Genomic DNA, 19,962 nt, shown 5'->3' on the forward strand with positions numbered 1-19,962 from the left:
GTAGGCACCTGGTTGTCAGTTGATTGGCAGATTGCTTTTACGGTGGTAATAATTCCTTCCAAAAAAAAGTAATAATAAATTGGTCACTTCAATCCACAACTGTTTGTGGGACACTGCTGTGCACAATTGACTGCTGAGTTTTGCCCACAAAACATACAGCCAATTCACTTTACAGTATATTCTGCGAAGTGCTTTGAGACGTCTAGAAGATGTGATAAGGCACAAAATCAAATGTAAAGATTATTATGCCAGTTATCCTAACAGTGTTCGGGAGCAGTGAGTAAGGCAAACCAGATGCTGGGCTGTATTAAAAGGGCAATATTGGGCTAAAGTAGTGGGGTAATCCTGCCACTTCATAAATCACTGGTGCAACCACACTTGGAAAACTGGGTGCAGTTCTGGTCACCACAGTATAAAAAAGATATTGCAGCAATTGAGAGGATACAGAGGAAGGCAACTAAAATGATTGAGGGGATGGAGGGACTGGACCACGAGGAGAGATTAGATTAATTGGACATGTTCACACTGGAGAAGAGAAGTTTGAGGGTCGATATGATTACAGTCTTTAAGATTCTGAAGGGAATTGATAATGTAGACCATGATAAGGGATAATAATTCCTTCAAAAAATAATAATAAATTCATCATTCAATCCACGACTGTTTGTGGGACACTGCTGTGCACAATTGGCTGACACATTTTGCTCACAGAATATAGTCAATTCACTTTGCAGTATATTCTGTGAAGCGCTTTGAGATGTCTCGAAGACATGATGAGGCTCTATAACAAATGCAATGATTATTATTATAAGCTGTTTTATCTTAGATAGATTTCTGTTAGAAAATAACATCTCGGGATACAGTGTATAGTTTGGGATACAACATGTCAAGCGACTGCCAGGATGGTGGAAGGCGAACTAGATGGACCGTGGTCATCTTTCGCCAGCAGATTCTTATGTTCTTAACTGAACAGGCAGATGGGACTTCGGTTTACCAACTCATCTGAAGTACATCACCTCTGACAATGCAGTGCAGTGCTCCGCCAGCTTCACATTAGACAATTTGAGTTCAAGTACCAATGTGTGATTTGAACTCATAATTTTCTGACTCAGAGCTGAGAGCATTACAGTGTAGGGTCTTGGAGCATTGATGACAAAAACACCACTTGTGACAATACTTGCAGACTGATGGCATTCACCACATGTGACACATATCTACACCACATGTAAGGATGCTTTGTCTCCATGAATGTTTTCTCCTCGAGCCCCCACACCACTTCGATTGGCGTTCCTGAGGGCTCTGTCCTCAGTCCTCTCCTCTTACTTGACCCTCAGTTGTCCTTTCTACCCACATCTGTGCCATGACCTGCCTGCCCCCACGTCCACAGCATTGCCCGGCTCCACCACCCTTAGTCCACCGACACCCTCGTCCATGATTTCACGACATCCAAGCTCAACTACGTTAACTCCCTGTTTGTCAGCCTTCCCAGCTCTTTCCTCCACAAGCTGCAGATCATTCAGAACTCTGCAGCTCATGTCCTCTCCAGGCTCTGTGACCCTATCAGCCCCATCTTCGCATGGCTTCATTGGATCCCCATCTCCCAGAGGATAGAGTTCAAAATCCTCATCCTAGCCTTGAAGGCACTCCACGGCCTTGCTCCTTATCTCTGTGACCTGCTAACGCCATATCAACCTATCCACTCCCTCCGCTCAGCAGGCAGTGGTCTGCTCCATGTCCTCTGCCCACCCTGCCCCACCATCGGAGGTCAGGCCTTCAGCCTCTCTGCCCTCACCCTTTTGAACTCCATCCCAGTCTCTTTGCCTTGCTCCCTCCCATGTCTCTTTCAAGGCATGTCTCAAGACGTTCCTCTTCGACCGCTCTTACCCCTACCCTTACCACTTACCCCTACCCTTCTTGCCCTCCACCTCTCCTGATCACAATCCCCTGCTTGGGTCCAAATTCCTGATTGTCCAGCACCTTGGGACATCCTCTCGACGTGAAAGGCACGATACAAATGTAAATATGATATATATGATAGAATGATAGATATGTATGACCCAGTGGAAAACCATTCAGCCCATTTTTTCATGACAGTGTTTGCTCCTTGTAAGAAGCTGTTCATCCTAATCCCAAGTCCTGCTCTATCTCTATGCCCTCTGATTCTCTTCTCCTGGACGTGTTTGTCCTTCACATTTTTCAATGCCATAATTGATCCTGCTTTAGTAGCCGCCCAGGCTAATCATTCTCTACCCTGATGACTCAATCAGCGACGTCATCCATAGATATGGAATTCACTTCCACATGTATGTCGATAACACCAACTCTATCTCTACCTCCATTCTTGACTACAAGCTGACTTCTGTCCTTACTGATTGCCTGCCTGTACCAGATGAGCTCTTAACTTTCTCCAGTTGAATATCGACAAATCAGAGGCTCACCTGCTTGGCTCCTGCCAATGTCTCCTCACACGGATGCTCACAGAGCCAGTGCAGAACCTCAGCAGCTTGTTTGTCCTCCAACTGTCTCTCAGTCTGCTTCCCGGGCTCCACTATGCTTTCCCCACTGGCACAACACAGTTTGCTTTCTGACCAAATGTCAATGGTCATGTGATTGCTATAACTCAACTCAACAACCTGTTCGGGGGAGACGCTACACTGAATTCCCTTGTAATATTCTACATTACTAATACCCCACCTCTCCACTGATACCCACCCCCCACCCTACCCTGTAAATATCTATTAAACCTCTCTGCCATTGCTTGATGCTCAGCTCCCACATTACTTCTTTCATTTTTTTTAAAATGAAGGTTGCCCAATACTATCAATAATGTATAATTATTATATTATGGTGCCCTATATTATGACCCTCTTATTCCTGTAACACTTCCTAACTTCCACTACAGCCTCATGGTTCCAATCCTTGTGATTACAAAGCTCTCTGCCTTGTTTAGGACAGGTGCTCTGCTTTCCCCAGACATTCCAGTACACAAGCGCTGACTCAATCAAGCTTGGCTTTGGTCCATCGCTCATTAAACTGTGGAGGTGGAGGTTTGAACCATCTTTTGGATTCGACATTAAGCCAAGGCTGGGCAGTTTCCTCACGGAAAGCTCACTCTTTCCCCAGTGAGAAACTCCTCTCCATCCTTCAGCCCTCCCCCACCACCACCACCACCCCCGTGGCACAAACTACCCCTCCTTCATCAAGTCCACCACCACACCTGTCCCCCTATCGCCATTTTGCCCCCATTCCCTGGAACTCCATTCCTGGAGTCCCTGCGACTTCCTCTTGCCCATCTCTCTTTGAAGGCACGTCAAGACTTATCACTTTGACCGCGCTTACAGTCATCTTTTCCCACCTCCACCTCCCTCGGCTTTCACCCCTAGCTCGAGTGCCCAGCCAGCATTGTTGAGCACTTTGAGATGTTCCAACATGAAAAGGGCTCTGTGTGAATGTTGTTATATTACTAATAATCCTTGCTTTATCACATCATTGAGACATACAGTGTTTCTGGAAGTGAAACACAAAACTATTGCTTTTGTGGCATGTGGATATTTCTCAAATAGGACATCCGGTCCTCAGCAGCCAAGAGATGGGAACCCTCCTGGCATAGAATATATAAATTCTCAATCCCAAAATGAGGGCTTGAATCCACACCCTTCTGACTCAGAGGTGAGAGTGCTATCACTGAACCAAGTTGACACACAGCACTACTTGAAAAGTGAAGCGAGTTTCTCCCAGTGTCCTGATGAACACTCCCCAAGTAAAATTGATCATTCACAGAAGGAGGTCATTCGGCCCATCGCGCCTGTGCACCTCTTTGGCTACCCAATCAGTTCCACAACCTGGCTCTTTCCCCATATCCTTGCAATTTTTTCCTTTTCAAGTACTTATCTAATTCCCTTTTGAAAGTTGTTATGAATCTGTTTCCATCACCTTTTCAGGCAGTGCATCCCAGACCGAAACAAGTCTCTGTGTTTAAAAAAAAAAAAAAAAAAAATTCTCATCTCCCCTCTGGTTCTTTTGCCAATTATCTTAAATCTATGTGCCCTGGTTACTGACCCACCTGCCAGTGGAAAAGTTTCTCCCTATCTACTCTATCAAACCCCTCATTATTTTGAACACTCTATTAAATCTCCACTTAACCTTTTCTGCTCTAAGGGGAACAATTCCATCTTCTCTTGTTTCTCCACATAACTAAAGTCCCTCATCCCTGGTACCATTCTGGTAAGTCTACTCTGCACCCTCACCAAGGCCTTGATATCCTTCCTAATGTGTGGTGCCCAGAATTGGACATCCTAGCTAAGGCCTAACCAGTGATTTATAAAAGGTTAGCAGAACTTCCTTGCTTTTGTACTCTATGCTCTACTTATAAAGCCAAGGATCCCAGATGCTTTTTTAACAGCTCTATCAACCTGTCCTGCCACCTTCAACGTGTATGTTCATCACACAGAGGATACAGTTCAAGATCCTGGTCCTCACATTCAAAACCCTCCATGGACTTGCTCCCCTCTACCTCTACGACCTCCTAAACCACTTTTGGCAGGCAGGCTTTCCGCCACTCTGCCCCCACCCTCTGGAACTCCATCCTGCAGTCCCTCTGCCTTGCCCCTGCCATTGCCTCCTTCAAGTCCCATCTCAAGACCCTCCTCTTCGACCGTGCTTTTGATCTCCCTGCTTCCCTCTCTGCCCTACACCCTCCCCCACCCGGGTCCGTAACTCTGTCTGTCCAGCGCCTTGGGACATCCTCCCGACGTGAAAGGCTCCTTACAAATGTAATTTTGTTGTTGTATGTGAACCTCCAGATCTCTCTGTTCCTGTGCCCCCTTTAAAACTGAACCATTTATTGTATATTGCTTTGCCTCATTCTTCCTTCCTAAAATACATGACCTCACACATCTCTGCATTAAACTTCATCTGCCGTGTGTCTGCTTATTTCACCATCCTGCAGCCTGCTACCATCCTCCTCACTGTTTACCACATTCAAGTTTTGTGTAATCTGCAAACTTTAAAATTTTGTTCTCTATACCTAAGCCATTCACATATATCAAAAAGAGCAATGGACTTTAAAAAAAACCATTCTACCCTCTGCTTTCTGTCTCCCAGGGAAGTTTGGCCCTTTTATTCCGTGGGCTTCAATTTTGCTAACTATGTGGCACCTTATCAAATGCCTTCCTAAAGTCCATATATACTACATCAACTGCACTGATATAGGACCTGGAATGCATTGCCTGAAACGATGGTGGAAGCAGTTTTAATATTTTTTAAGAGAGAAGTAGATAATTATTTGAAGAGGATAAGTTTGCAGAGCTATGGGGAGAGAATGGGGGAGTGGAATTGATTTGGCTAGCTCTTTTAATATATAAGCATATACAAGGTGGGCTTACTTACTTACGCTCCTACCCCAATTAGTCCCTCTTCCTTCGCTCTTATCCCATAGCCCTGCACATTGTTCCTGTTCAAGTTTCGCCCACAAATATACAAATCTAGAAGACGTGAAAAGCGCTATATCAAATGCAAGGATTATTATAATAACCTCCTTTTCTGTTGTATAATTCTATGATTCTGGTCTCCAGATGTTTCCCCACCACCGACCTTAGGCCGACTGGCCTGTAGTTGTTACCAGCTTCATCCCTCTCCCCCTTTTTGAACAAGGGGGTAACATTTGCAACCCTCAGGCACTGCTCCTGTATGCAAGGAGGATTGAAAGATTGTGGCCAGAGCTTCTGCTATTTCCACCCTAACTTCCGTCGGCAATCTAGAATGTATTGTGGAGTCCTGTAGCTCAGTGGTTAGAGCACTCGCTTTGCAAGCGAGAGCCCTGAGTTCAATTCCAGGCAGGGGGCGAAACCTTGGGCAAGTTTTCTTACTCCACACGCCTAATAATAATCCCTCCAAAACCAATAATAAATTGGTCATTTTCAATCCACGACTGTTTGTGGGACATTGCTGTGCGCAATTGGCTGCCGCGTTCGCCCACAAATATACAGTCAATTCACTTTACAGTATATTCTGTGAAGCGCTTTGGGACGTCTAGAAGACGTGAAAAGCGCTAGATCAAATGCAAGGATTATTATTATTACCGTCTCTATTTTTATCTTATAATAATAATAATCCTTGCATTTGATATTGCGCTTTTCACGTCGGGAGGACGTCCCAAAGCGCTTCACAGAATATACTGTAAAGTGAATTGACTGTATATTTGTGGGTGAACGCGGCAGCCAATTGCGCACAGCAATGTCCCACAAACAATCATGGATTGAAAATTACCAATTTATTATTGTATTGTTTTGGAGGGATTATTATTAGGTGTGTGGAGTAAGGAAACTTGCCCAAGGTTTCGCCCTCTGCCTGGAATTGAACTCTGGTCTCTCACTTGCAAAGCGAGTGCTCTAACCACTGAGCTACAGGACTCCAATCCAATTTCCCTACACCCTCCTCCTTTATTATGACATTGGCAGCATCCTCTTTTGTGAAGACAGATGCAAAATACTCATTCAGTACCTCAGCTATGCCCTCTGCTTCCACAAGTTTTCCTTTTGGTTGCTAATCGGTCCCACCCTTGCTTTGACCATCGTTTTACTCTTTATGTGTTTATAGAATATTTCAATTTTCCCTTTTATGTTACTCACTAATATTTTCTCATACACCCACTTTGCCCCTCTTATTTCCTTTTTTAGTTCTCTGCACTTTCTGTATTCTGATTGATTATCCAATGTATTTTTAACCAGACATTTATCATAAGCCTCCTTTTCCTGTTTAATTTTAATCCCAATTTCCTTAGTCATCGAGGGAGCTCCGGTTTTGGATGCCCTACTTTTTCCCCTTGTGAGAATAGGATGGTCTGTACCCTAACTATGTTCTCCTTGAAAGCCTCCCATTGCTCGTTTAACATTTTACCCATCCTTCTTTATTTCCAATCCACCTGGGCATCTTTTCAGCTCACTGAAAACAGCCTTTTCGAGTTGGGTATCTTCACCTTTGATTGTTCCTTCTTCCTTTCCATAACTACTCTAGACCTAATGATATTGTGATCATTGTTATCCAGATTCTCTCCAACTGAAACCGGCTCTACTTGATCACTAGATCCAGCACTGCTTCCTTCCTCATTGGGCTGGAAACATACCAATCAGGAAAGTTCTCCTATACACATTTTAGGAATTCATCCCCCTCTGTGCCCTTTACACTGTTTTCTTTGCAGTCTTTGTTTGGATAATTGAAGTTCCCATTATCACTATGTATTGTTACTACATTTTTCTGAAATTTGCTTGCAGATTTGCTCCTCCATCTCCTTCCCACTATTTGGCAGTCTATAGTATACACCCATCAGCGTAACAGCTCCTCTTCTGCTCCTTAACTCTAACCAAATGGATCCCTTCTTTGATCCCTCTAGCACATCATCCCTTTCCAAGGTTATAACAGTATCTTTGGTTCATGGTTGTTTGTGGGACAGTGTTCGCTGTGTTTGTCCAAAAAACATTGTCACTGCATTGTATACAGTATATCATGTGAAATGCTTTGAGACATTAAACATAAGGACATAACAAATATTGGATGAAAAAAGACCAAGGTCCATCTGCTGTCCACCATCCTGGCAGTCGCTTGACATGTGTCCCGAACTACCTATGTACCATATCCCATATCCCTACATCCCTTACATTCTCCTGGCATGATCAGGTGCTTTATAAAATCTAAGGATTATTATTATTGTCCCTTGTGTCGTTTTTGTTTTTAAGAGAATTGTTACAATCAAAATTTAGGATTGTCACATGATAAATTTTAGGCATGGCACCTCTTGATGAAAATCACATGATAAATGTTCAATAACAACAACAACTTGCGCTTATATAGCGCCCTCCATGCAGGGCAGCATCTCAGAGCGCTTAACAACTGTGAGCCTGACTCCGAGCCGGGAAGGGGGTGGAGGTGACCGTAAACGTGGTCGAAAAGGAAGGTTTTAAGGCGGGACTTGAAAAAGGGGAGAGAGGGGGCAAGGCAGAGGGATTGAAGGAGAGTGCTTCAAAGTTTTGGGGTGTAGTGGCTGAAAGTGCGACCCTCAATGGTGGAGGGCATCAGTGAAGCATCTGTGGATGAATCCAGACTTGTTTGGGATTGAAATGGTGATCTCCCTTTCAGGTACTACTGGACACGGAATGACCTGTACGTGTGTGCTGTGAACGCTGAGTTTCTTTATGGGTACGAGTACTTGGGGAACAGTGGCCGGCTGGTGATAACCCCACTCACAGACAGGTACATTGTGTCTTCCTTTTACACCATTCGGTATCACAGTTTTCCTTATTTTCTATCTCTCCTTCGTTTGTTCCTCATTTGCCATTCTCTAAATACTACTGGGTTTAACTTTGGCCATTGGACCAATACACTGAAGGAGAAAGAAGCTTTCAGCCATCAGCCACATAATGTTTGCTGTTCCATGCTCTTGCCACTTATACAAAGAACAACCGCCATCATGCTGGTTACAGACACTAGGCCTAATTAAATTCAACTGCTATTTATACTTTCAAGAGAACAATTTTGTGGACAAGGATGAGAGCCATAAACCACCTACAGTCACTAAAGTAAGGATCTGTGTACTTCTCCACTTACCTCTTCAATGTGAGTAGAGAGCCCAGGAGCATGAGGAGGGAACGGAGTGAGGAGGAACAGAGTGAGAATTCTGTTTGGGAATTAGGTGAGAGTGGGAATTCGGTGCAGAGGGGGAATTCAGTGCAGGTGAGAACCTGTAAAGGAGAAACAAAACCCCCAAGAGCCTGCACAAAAGGTCACATTCCTGTGGCAGTACGTGTTGAGTAGGGGTTTAGTATATAAGGAGTGTGAGCAAGGGAATAAATGGTGTGAAATTACTTGTTTTTACCTATTTACCCCGAAACTGTTGAGATATATTACAAAACATGTATGAAAACCTGGCAGGGCAGCCATTCCATGCATACTGTGTGCCATATGGGAACTCCAGGATGGTTCATGTGTTCTGGACAAACACATGTATAAGAAGTGCCTCTGGCTGCTTGTGCTCAGGGTCGCTGAGCTTGAGGAGAGGCTACAGTCACTACATAGGCTATAGGAGGCTGAAGAATTTATGGATCGAACTTTTCAGGAAGTGGTCACCCCACAGTGACGGAGAGATCATGAGGTGGTCACCCCAGCTACACAGAGGACTCAGAAAAGAGGTGAGTGGGTTACTATCCGATGTGAAGCAAAAGAAGAACAGGCAGTACAGAAATCCCCTAAGAGTGTGGCACTCAAACCAGTTCTCAGTACTGGATACCGGTGAGGAAGCCTCTGACGAGAAGAGTCAAAAGATAATGGATGTTCTTGGGGACAAGGGGAAAAATGCCAACGCTGTTGTTATCGGGGATACAACAGTTAAAGGGATAGACAGGCGTTTCTGCCATAACAGATGGGACTCGCGCATGGTATGCTGCCTCCCTGGGGCCAGGGTGCATGACGCCACGGAACGGGTGCAAAATATACTACAGGAGAAAAGGGAAATTCTGGAAGTTGTGGTCCATGTCGGGATAAAAGGCCTGAGACCCTACAGGGAGAATATCAGAAGCTTGGGAAGAAGCTAAAGAGCAGGATCTCAATGGTGGTGATCTCGGGATTACTCCCAATGCCTTATGAAAGTGATTACCAAACCAGGAGGATCAAACACATGAATGCCTGGCTGGAGAAATGTTGCAGGAAGAAGGGCTTCAGGTTTCTAAACCACTGGGACCACTTCTGGGGCAGATGGGACCTGTACACAAGAGATGGGTTACACCTGAGCAGGGCTGGGACCAATGTCATTGCAACAAGGATAACAAATGCTATGGGGTAGCGTTTAAACTGATTTTAAGGGGGGATGGGGATCAGAATGTAGCATCAGGGAGGGGAAACGAGGTACATAGTGGACGAGGGGAGACAAATAGAAATGAAACAAGGAATAGTCCAGCAACAAATGTAAAGAGACGCGGGAGAAATATAGAGCGGATTAAGCCGGTCTTGGAATGCATGTGTGTAAGTGCACGGAGGGTAACCAATAAGCTTGGTGAGCTGTGGCTCAATTTGCCACATGGGGCTATGATGTGGTGGCAATTACGGAGATTTGGTTCAAGCAAGGACAGGAATGGGAGCTGAATATTCCTGGCTACAACCTATTCAGGAAGGATAGGGAAAGGAAAAAAGGAGGAGGGGTGGTTATACTCATTAGGGACACGGTCACGGTCCTGGAAAAGGATGATACGTTAGAAGGTCCAAAAGCTGAATCTATTTGGTTAGAGGGAAGGAGCAGAAAAAAAGCTGTTACTCTGTTAGGTATTTACTATAGACCTCCAAATAGTGGGAAGGAGATAGATGAGCAAATCTGCAAGCAGATTTCGGAGAGATGCAAAACCAATAGAGTAGTGATAATAAGGATAAGGAAATTGGGATTAAAATAAAACAGAAACAGGAGGCTTATGAATAATGTCAGATCCAAAACACACAGGATAATCAAATAGAACATAGGAAGTACAGAGGAGAAGTGAAAAGGGAAATAAGAGGGGCGAAGAGATTGTACTAGAAAAGATTAGCAGGAAACATAAAAGGGAATGCTAAGGTATTTTATAAGCACATCAAGAGTAAAAGGTTAGTCAACGGTAGTCAATTAGCGACCCCAGTGGAAATCTTCTTGTTGAGGCAGAGGGCATGACTGATGTACTAAATAAGTACTTTGCAACTGTCTTCACGAAAGAAGACGATGCAACCAATGCCACAATATCGCAGGCGTGTGAACAGAAATTGGATAAAATAAAAATCAACGGATGGGAGGTACTAAAAAGGCTGTTGGTGCTCACCATAGATAAGTCACCTGGTCCGGATGGGATGCATCCTAGGTTACTGAGGGAAGCAAGGGTGGAAATAGCGGAGACTCTGGCCACAATCTTTCAATCCTCTTTGGACACTGGAGTGGTGCCAAAGGACTGGAAGGTTGCAAATGTTACGCCCCTGTACAAAAAGGGGCAGAAGGATAAACCTGAGAACTACAGGCCAGTCAGTCTAACATGAGTAGGAGGGAAACTTCTGGAGACTATAATCCGGGACAATATAAATTCTCACTTAGAGCCCACGGTATTAAAGGGACTGTGGCAACATGGACCCAGGACTGGCTGGGAGACAGAAAGCAGAGAGTGGTAGTAAACGGTTGCTTTTCTGACTGGAGGGAGGTGTGTAATGGTGTCCCTCAGGGGTCGGTATTGGGACCACTGCTCTTTCTGATCTATATTAACGATCTGGACCTGGATATAGGGAACACAATTTCCAAATTTGCAGACGATACTAAGCTAAAAAAAGTAGTTAATGGTGAGGAGGGGGACGGATCTCGTCAAGCCTAATCTCTCTGACTGGTTTCTTATCTATGCTGAAATTTGGTCTTGTGTTATTCTGCAGATATTTAAATAAAATTAGATTAAAGAAGCTACCAGCAATTAAGGGGTTGAAGGGAATGTTAAGGTTAAGCAGAGATATTGTCAGAAAACAATCAAGGTAAAAACACCAAATACAATTACTCCGAGTTGGTTAGAATCTAGTTACAAATAGATAAAGAGGAATTGCTGATAACAAAATGTCTGACGCTTGAACTTCGTGTATTGGGTCATGCCTTAACTATTTATGGGTAAAACAGATTGAGAATTGATGTATAAGACCTGTGCGCTTAGCACAAGAAGGTTGAAGTGAGGCAAATGAAGGAATAACAGGGTCAACTGGCTTCCCAGAGGATCCTGGTAATGCCGTTTTAATCTTTGTGTGGGTTAACTTTGTACTTGTTGGCCGAATAAAATTGCTTGTATTGCACCACCATTTTGGTAGTCTCCTCCAAATCTCGCTGACCTACCTGTGTGTGTGTGTATAAGTGTGTTTGCATTTGTATATATGTCTGTGGTGTGTCTGTGCATGTGTGTTTATTTCTGTTTGTGTGTGTTTGTATATATATATATGTGTGTTTGTGTGTTTGTATCTAAATGCCTATGTGTGTGTGTGTATGTACTGTATATGTGTCTGTTTGTACATGTGTATGTCTGTGTGTGTATCTGGGTATGTGTGTGTGTCCGTCCTGTGTGTGTTGTATAGGAGTTAAAAGATCCCAATTCACTATTGGAAGAGAGAAAAGAGTTTCTCTATCCCAGTGTCCTGGCTAACGGTAATATTGGTCATTCACTTCATGTTTGTTTGTGGGATGATGGTCTGTGTAAATCAGTTGCCACATTTGCCAACTATACATAGTCTCTAAACTCTACAGCGCTTTGATGTAAAGGGTATAATATCAAATGCAATGATTGAGGATTATTAATAATAATGAATATATGCCTTATCGACATACTATATCAAATGCTGTCATCAAGGCATCTCAAGGCTCTTCATGGGATTTTGCTTTGAGGTGGGGTAACTGTGTATTTGTAGGTGAACTGCATACAGAGGGGTGCAAGTACAAAACTAAGCAGCATTAACAGAGGTGAAGGATCAGAAGAAATCAGGTATTACACAGGATATGTGGACCAATAAAGTAGCTAGCCTAAAAATGTCAGTGCAATGTGGAATGATACAAGGTTAAGAATAGAGAAATAGATGACCCAGTTCTAATCATGGGTCATCAACCCGAAACGCTGACTCACTTTCCTTTCTCCATAGATGCTGCCTGACCTGCTGAGTATTCCCAGCAACTTCTGTTTTTGTTTCAGATTTCCAGCATCTGCAGTATTTTGCGTTTTGTAAATAGGTGAAATGTTGTCCTTCTGGTCCTGTGGGACGATGAAACGGTCACCAGGGAAGGGCAGGATGAATGTGGGTTAATTTTACATTGGAATTTTTGTTTGATAACTTTTGGAGAAACTTTGCAGAGATATCTCTCAGGAAATTTAAGTGATTTGGATGGAATCCATAATCCACCAAATTGTATGCTTTGCTTCTCCCTACCATACTGCCCGTTCCCTCCGCTCAGCGTCTTCAACCTGTTTCATGTTCCCGCCTCACCCATTCCACGAATGGCAGGCAGGCCTTCTGCCACTCTGCCCCTACCCTCTGGAACTCCATCCCGCAGTCCCTCCGCCTCGCCCCTCCCTTGCCTCCTTCAAGACCCATCTCAAGATGCTCCTCTTCAACTGTGCTTTCAGTCACCCTGCTTCTCCCTCTGACCTCCACCCTCCCCAATCCTGACCCACAGCTCAGGTCCGAAACACTGACTGTCCAGTGCTTTGGGACGTCCTCCCAACGTGAAAGGCGCTATACAAATGTTATTACATACATACATTGAATAAGGTGAGGGAGGAAGCGAGTTGGAGGGACCCAGAATGGAGTGCTGCGAGCGGAATTACAAGGAAACAAGGAAATGAAACAGTGGTCTCTCAAATGCCCATTCACCATTGTTCTTCCTGTGCGTGTTTGTCCTTTTACATAATAATAATAAGACTAATCCTTGCATTTGACATAGCGCTTTTCATGTCTTCTGGACGTCTCAAAGCCCTTCGTACTGTAAAGTGAATTGAAGGTATATTTGTGGGTGAAATGCAGCAGCCAATTGCACACAGTAGTGTCCCACAAACAGTTGTGGATTGAGGCCTAAGGCTTTGTCCTGCCTGCGAATCAAACTCAGGTCGTCTCGCTTGCGGATGACACCCATCTCTACTTCTCTGCCTCCACCCTTGACTCTAGAATTACTGCTGCGCTGACAGAATGTCTGTCAGACATCAAGTCCTGGATGAGAGCTAACTTTCTTCAGTTGAACGTCAATACGACCGAGGCTCCCCTGACTGGCTCCCGTCAGCGCCCCCCTCACCTCAACCTGTACGTTATCTGCATCATGTTATCACAGTACTCAGTGTGGAAAAGTGCAGAGGAGAGCCAATGTGTACTAGCTTTAGTTAACACCACATGATTTACCGCTAGTAGCAGCACACTTACTTTGGGAGCTCAGGGTTTTAATTATGTTTTTCTTCATGAAGCTGGTCTCCTCAAGATATTTGTCATTCACATCATTTTTTACATCTAAATCCTTTAAATAATTTTTAAGTTGTCACAGCAGTGGTTCTTGCATGAGATATTCCTGAGCGTTCAGTTGGATCACCTGGTGTGGTTAGCCTGAGTCGTCTGCTCTGGATCTTCTCTATTTGTCCAAGGACCACAATGTGCTGAGGAGCTTCTTACTTTAACGGCCCTCATTGTCATTAATGTCAATCATGCTTTTTGGCAGCATGAGCAGCCAACACAGGCCCAAACTGGACTTATAGGAAGTAGATATTCAAAGGTACAGAGCAAGTCACTGTATCTCTGATTCAATAGGTCACTAAACAGAGAGTTTAGTGTTTAAAATAAATAAATACAATTAAATAAGAGTCCTCTTATCATGGTGCAGTTTGCTTACCCATTGGTGGCTGAAATACAAGATAACACTCATGGCTCATTTACTCGTGAATGGACATTCTCATATCTGAGCCATCATTATGTCCTCATTCATAGGAGGCTGACCTACTCTAAGGTTATCCTGGAATTGTTTGATAGCTAAGGTATGCAGGGACTTGCTTCCCCAGTAAGTCACTAATTGTCATATTTTTGCATACTAATCAGAAACTACATTCAGTAATTAGATGTTTTCAAAATTATGAAAATTATGAAGGGATTTGATAGGATGAACAAAGAGAAACTATTTCCACTGCATTTAATGGGCACCGATTTAAAATAGTTGTTAAAAGAAACAGAGCGGAGGTGAGGAGAAATGTTTTCATGCAGCGAGTTGTTCGGACCTGGAATGCATTGCCTGAAAGGGTGGTGGAAGCTGATTCGATAACAACCTTTAAGAGAGAAATGGATAATTATTTGGGGAGGACAAGTTTGCAGGGTTCTGGGGTGTGGGATTGATTTGTATAGTTCTTTTTAAAGAGCCGGCACAGACACGGTGGGCCGAATGGCCCCTATTCTATGAAAAATATCCCTGGCAGGTGGGTGTCCTGTTATTTTGAAAAAGGAGGTGTTTATGCAATTTCCCCTCATACTCTGAATCCACTATAGAAGGTAAGATCTGATGCAACTCAACAATAATTGTCCCTTCACCAATAAGAGCCTAAACATTTTATCTGGCTAAATCTCTAGTATTTTATCACATCTCTAATAAACTCTTCTCTTCTTAATAATAACAATAATAATGATCCTTGCATTTGATATAGCACTTTTCACGTCTTCTCGACGTCTCAAAGTGCTTCACAGAATAGACTGTAAAGTAAATTGACCGTATATTTGTGGGCGAAACGAGCAGCCAATTGCGCAGAGCAATGTCCCACAAACAGTCGTGGATTGAAAATGACCAATGTATTATTGTTTTTTGTTTTTGGAAGGATTATTATTGGGCGTGTGGAATAAGGAAACTTGCCCAAGGTTTCACACTGCCTGGAATTGAACCCAGGTATCTCACTCTTCAGCCTGAAGCCTGCATTGATATGAGTCATTGATATGAGTCATTGATATGAGCATTTATATGAGTCAATGTACCAGCTATCTCTTTGGATTTGTTTTTCCTCTGTTTTCCTGGGCTAATAAGAGGAAACCAAAAGTGTAATCATTCTCATTCTTAATATATCCATTTAAACAAGAATGAGTTTGAACCTATTCCTCCATTAGCCAGTGCAGAGACCTTGTTAACCACTGCACTTTGGTGCATTGCACTCCTTTTATCCACCACCTTTGAGTCTATTTGACATCAGAATTTCCATAATGCAGATGTTGTGAGGACAGAAATACCAATTGATGACAGAAATGTTTTAGGATTCCTCCCAATTCATATCAATTGCTATTCTATAGAGACTGAATTAAGAGTAATTTGGAGTTCCATAGCAGAGTGGTTAGCACTCTCGCCTCGCAAGCGAGAGGACCTGGGTTTGATTCCTGGAAAGGGCGAAGTTTTCTTACTCCACACACCTCTGTTTACCTAACAGTAAATAGGAACCCGATTGTTAGTTGATCGGTGGATCGCTTCCCACGAATAATAATACTCCCAAATTAAAAGATAAAACGATAGGTAGGTAGGAAGGAAGAAATTTGGTCATTCAATCCACAACTGTTTGTGTGACATTGCTGTGTGCTGTTGGCTGCCGCGTTTCTCCCACAGAATACACTTTATAATATATTCTGTGAAGACCTTTTGAGACATCTCAACGACATGATAAGGCGCTATATCAAATGCAAGGATTATTACGATTAACACATCACAAACTGCATCCCCCAATGAATGCTAGTGGAGGGATGCTTGGAAAAAGCATCTATGTCAGTGGCCAAGCTACAGATAGTAGAATACAGAGCTTCAAAGCTCCTGCTGAGGCTGTACCCCCAGACCCGGATATCCCGCTCAGGCTCCATATCCCCTCACAACAAGCTGCACTTTAGAAAATCTTAAGATGACTGATTCCAGAGTGAATGACAAGCAGTCAGGAAAGATTAGAGATTGAAGCTCTACAGTCTGGCAAGAAGGTAACCCTCAAATATAACTGGTGCAGATAATGTACTGAATGCAAAGAGAGCCAAGAAAAAGGAGCCGGATATTGGCTGGAAATGAGCCACACTTCATTCATAACAGATCTCACCTAGGCAACAAACAACATCAGATTCCAATTGTGAAATCTTAATGTGGACCATTGGATCTGAATGGCTCAACCACTCACTCCTTAGCTACTCCAGAGGCCTTGGAGAAGCCTTTCAACCTGGTGTTGAATGTTTCTAGTTTTTCTCTCTTGATTCCAGGTGCTACTTAACACTGACTGGTGCTCTGCACCTGAAATTTGGGGGTGCTCCTGCTGGCCCTGCGGGGACTGGGAAAACAGAAACCACTAAAGACTTGGGGAAAGCACTTGCCATACAAACTGTGGTCTTCAACTGCTCTGACCAGCTGGACTTCCTGGCAATGGGGAAATTTTTCAAAGGTTTGGCCAGGTAAGAGTTTGGAGGTCATTTCAGGACACCTCTTGCTGGGATGTCCTCCCGATGTGATATATAATTTATTGTATAGCTCTCCATTATGATGCTGAAGCATTAAAGTGCTCTGGGATGCTACCCTGTGTGAGGGATGCTATATAAATGCAATTGTTGTTGTTGAGACAATACTGAGTGTAAAACAGACACACTCACAACAGGAAGCAAAGCAGTCTCCTGTGTGACCACCACAGCGCTGGGCCATATGTCTCTGAGTGACAGTCATACTGACAAGCACTGTGGTCACAGGAGACTAATACCTCTGTCCCCATACGTGCTTGTCCAATTCTTTTTCAAATACACCATTCCCCTCTACTCTACCAGTCACCCCTGACAAATCATCCGTACCCTGATGAAAACTAAAATAAATAATCCTTCGTTTGACAAAGCATTTTATTACATCATTGAAATGTCTCAATGCTTCCAGTTTGCCCCGCTCTGGAACTCCATCCAGAATCCCTCCAACTCACTCCCTCACCTCTTAATTATTAATAATGATAAATTATATTGTATTTTAAAGTGCTTCACAAGATTTTACTGGAAAGTGTAGTGTCGGCCTGGCTCAGTTGGTAGCATACCTCTGAGCCAGAATGTTTAGATTCTAAGTCCTATGTCAGGATTTGGAGCTCAAAGTCTCAGAGTTTAAGCTAGGAAAAGTAGTAAACACTGAGAAGGATAGTATCAGACAGCAAGAGAATATAGACGGACTGGTAAAATGGGCAGACACGTGGCAGATGAAGTTTAATATGGAGAAATGCAAAGTGATGGATTTTGGGAGGAAGAATGAGGAGAGGCAATATAAGCTGATGGTACAATCTTAAAGGGGGTGAAAGAACAGCGAGACCTGGGCTTTATAAACAGGGGCATAGAATACAAAAGTCAGGAAGTTATGATGAACCTTTATAAAACACTGGTTAGGCCTCAGCTGGAGACTGTGTTCAGTTCCGGGCATCACATTTTAGGAAGGATCTCAAGGCATTGGAGAGGGTGCAAAGGAGATTTACCACGATGGTACCAGGAATGAGGGACTTCAGTTATCAGGAGAGGCTGGAGAAGCTGGGATTATTCTCGTTGGAGCAGAGAAGGTTAAGAGGAGACTTAATAGAAGTTTTCAGAATTATGAGAGGATTTGATAGGGTGAACAAGGAGAGACTATTTCGACTGGAGGTGGGTCAGTAACCCAAAATAGTTCTTAAAAGAAACAGAGGGGAGGTGAGGAGAAATGTTTTCACACAGTGAGTTGTTTGGATCTGGAATGCATTGCCTGAAAGAGCGGTGGAAGCCAATTCGACAACAACTCTTAAGAGAGAAGTAGATAATTATTAGGGGAGGACAAGTTTGCAGGGAGGGCAATTATTTGGGGAGGACAAGGGCTATGGGGAGAGAACAGGTCAGTGGGATTGATTTGAAAAGAGCCGGCACAGACATGATCAGCCAAATGGCCTCCTTCTGTGCTGTATAATTCTATGATTCTATGATAACATTCCAATGCAATTGTGGGAGCGTTGCATTGTTGGAGGTGCCGTCAGTCGCATTAATTAAATGCATCTCCAACAATGCGAGAATTAATTTGACGACCCATCTGGTGATTTAGATAGACATTAATGATCTCATGACACAATTTGAAAAGAGAAGGGTATTTTTCCTGTTGTTCTGGCGAATAATCATTCCATGCCTGTTTGTGGGACGTTCCTTTGAAAAAATTGGCTGTTGCTTTCACCAGCAAAAGACACAGTCACTGCACTTTATAGTGTATATAGTGTTTCACGTCCCACTGACCTGATAGGCACTATTCCAAATGCAGGATTAAATACTCCTACAATTGACTCCTTTATCCTTCCTCTGGGATATGTTTTTCCTAATTTTCCCTTTCATGCTCCTAGCTATATTCTGAAATTCATGTCCTCAAATCACCTCACAGCCAAAATATTTCCTTATATATCCATAATCTGTTTTTTTGGTCTATCAGGCTTAAGAGTATCCTACCTACACATAGAAATTTCTGTGTATTGGATAGAATGTGCACTCTCTCCCTGGAGGGATGCACTCTGTTTAAGTAATTCTAGAGGGTATTAGGCACAGGTAGGCAGGAACCATGACTGGGTAACCCCAGAGTTGGCATTAGGGTAATTGCTGGAATCTTAACCAGCTAATACTGCATAACTTGCCATTGAGAGTGCTGTCTGGCAAGCTTTCCTGCTGTTTGTCCTTCTAGGACCACCCTACCCGTTAGGGCTTTGGGTCATAGGTAAAGCTAGATTAAGAATACTTGGGACCCTCAGCACCAAAGACATTCTGGCCTGATTGCACGATGCGAGCAGGCAGGCAGTATTTGACTGGAACCCCTGGGCTATATAAATGCACGTTGTTGTCATTATTATATATTGTATATGTCAAACAAGCTGACAGACATCAGTATATATACTGTGGATTTCTGCTTCTTCCTCAGCTCTGGGGCCTGGGCCTGTTTCGATGAGTTTAACCGTATAGATGTTGAGGTCTTGTCAGTGGTGGCACAGCAGATTACTACAATCCAGAAAGCTCAGCAGCAGAGGGTGAGTGACTGAACATAACTGAGGAAGAGATGGAGGGAGGGAGAACATTGCAGCCAATTTACACACAGCATTGTTCCACAAAGAACCATGGAGTCAGTGACTGATTTCATTTGGGGGATTGTTAGCCAGAACACCAGAAGGAACTCCCTTCTTTTTTCTAATAGCGCCAAGGGATTACCTAGAGACACAGGGGGCTTCTAGAAAGAAAGCAAGAGAACGAGAGAGAGACTGCGTGGACTGCATACTCCATTACCAGGAATAAATATCAGCTAGCCAGCAGGAGATCTAATATGGCGTTTAGGAGCCACTTCTACATGCAGGAATGGTGAGAATGAAAAGTAAAAGAGCATCCATGTATTTAAGAGGAAACTTGATGCAAAGCGAGGGGGAAAAGGAATAGGAACTCGGTTGTTAGTCGATTGATCAT

The 19,962-nt window shown here is 43.5% G+C and overlaps 1 protein-coding gene across 1 annotated transcript in view; it reads left to right on the forward strand.

Annotated features, from left to right (window-relative positions):
- Positions 1-19,962, forward strand: part of dnah1 (dynein, axonemal, heavy chain 1) — a 267,942-nt gene that overhangs the window by 135,449 nt on the left and 112,531 nt on the right. The window contains exons 28-30 of the mRNA XM_042339689.1: positions 8,131-8,244; positions 16,753-16,941; positions 19,430-19,535. Of these exons, the coding sequence (XP_042195623.1) occupies positions 8,131-8,244; positions 16,753-16,941; positions 19,430-19,535 (409 nt within the window). The remainder of the gene's footprint in view (positions 1-8,130; positions 8,245-16,752; positions 16,942-19,429; positions 19,536-19,962) is intronic.

Source organism: Callorhinchus milii, unplaced genomic scaffold, assembly GCF_018977255.1.
Source record: "Callorhinchus milii isolate IMCB2004 unplaced genomic scaffold, IMCB_Cmil_1.0 Scaffold12, whole genome shotgun sequence".
Classification (NCBI taxonomy): Eukaryota; Metazoa; Chordata; class Chondrichthyes; order Chimaeriformes; family Callorhinchidae; genus Callorhinchus; species Callorhinchus milii.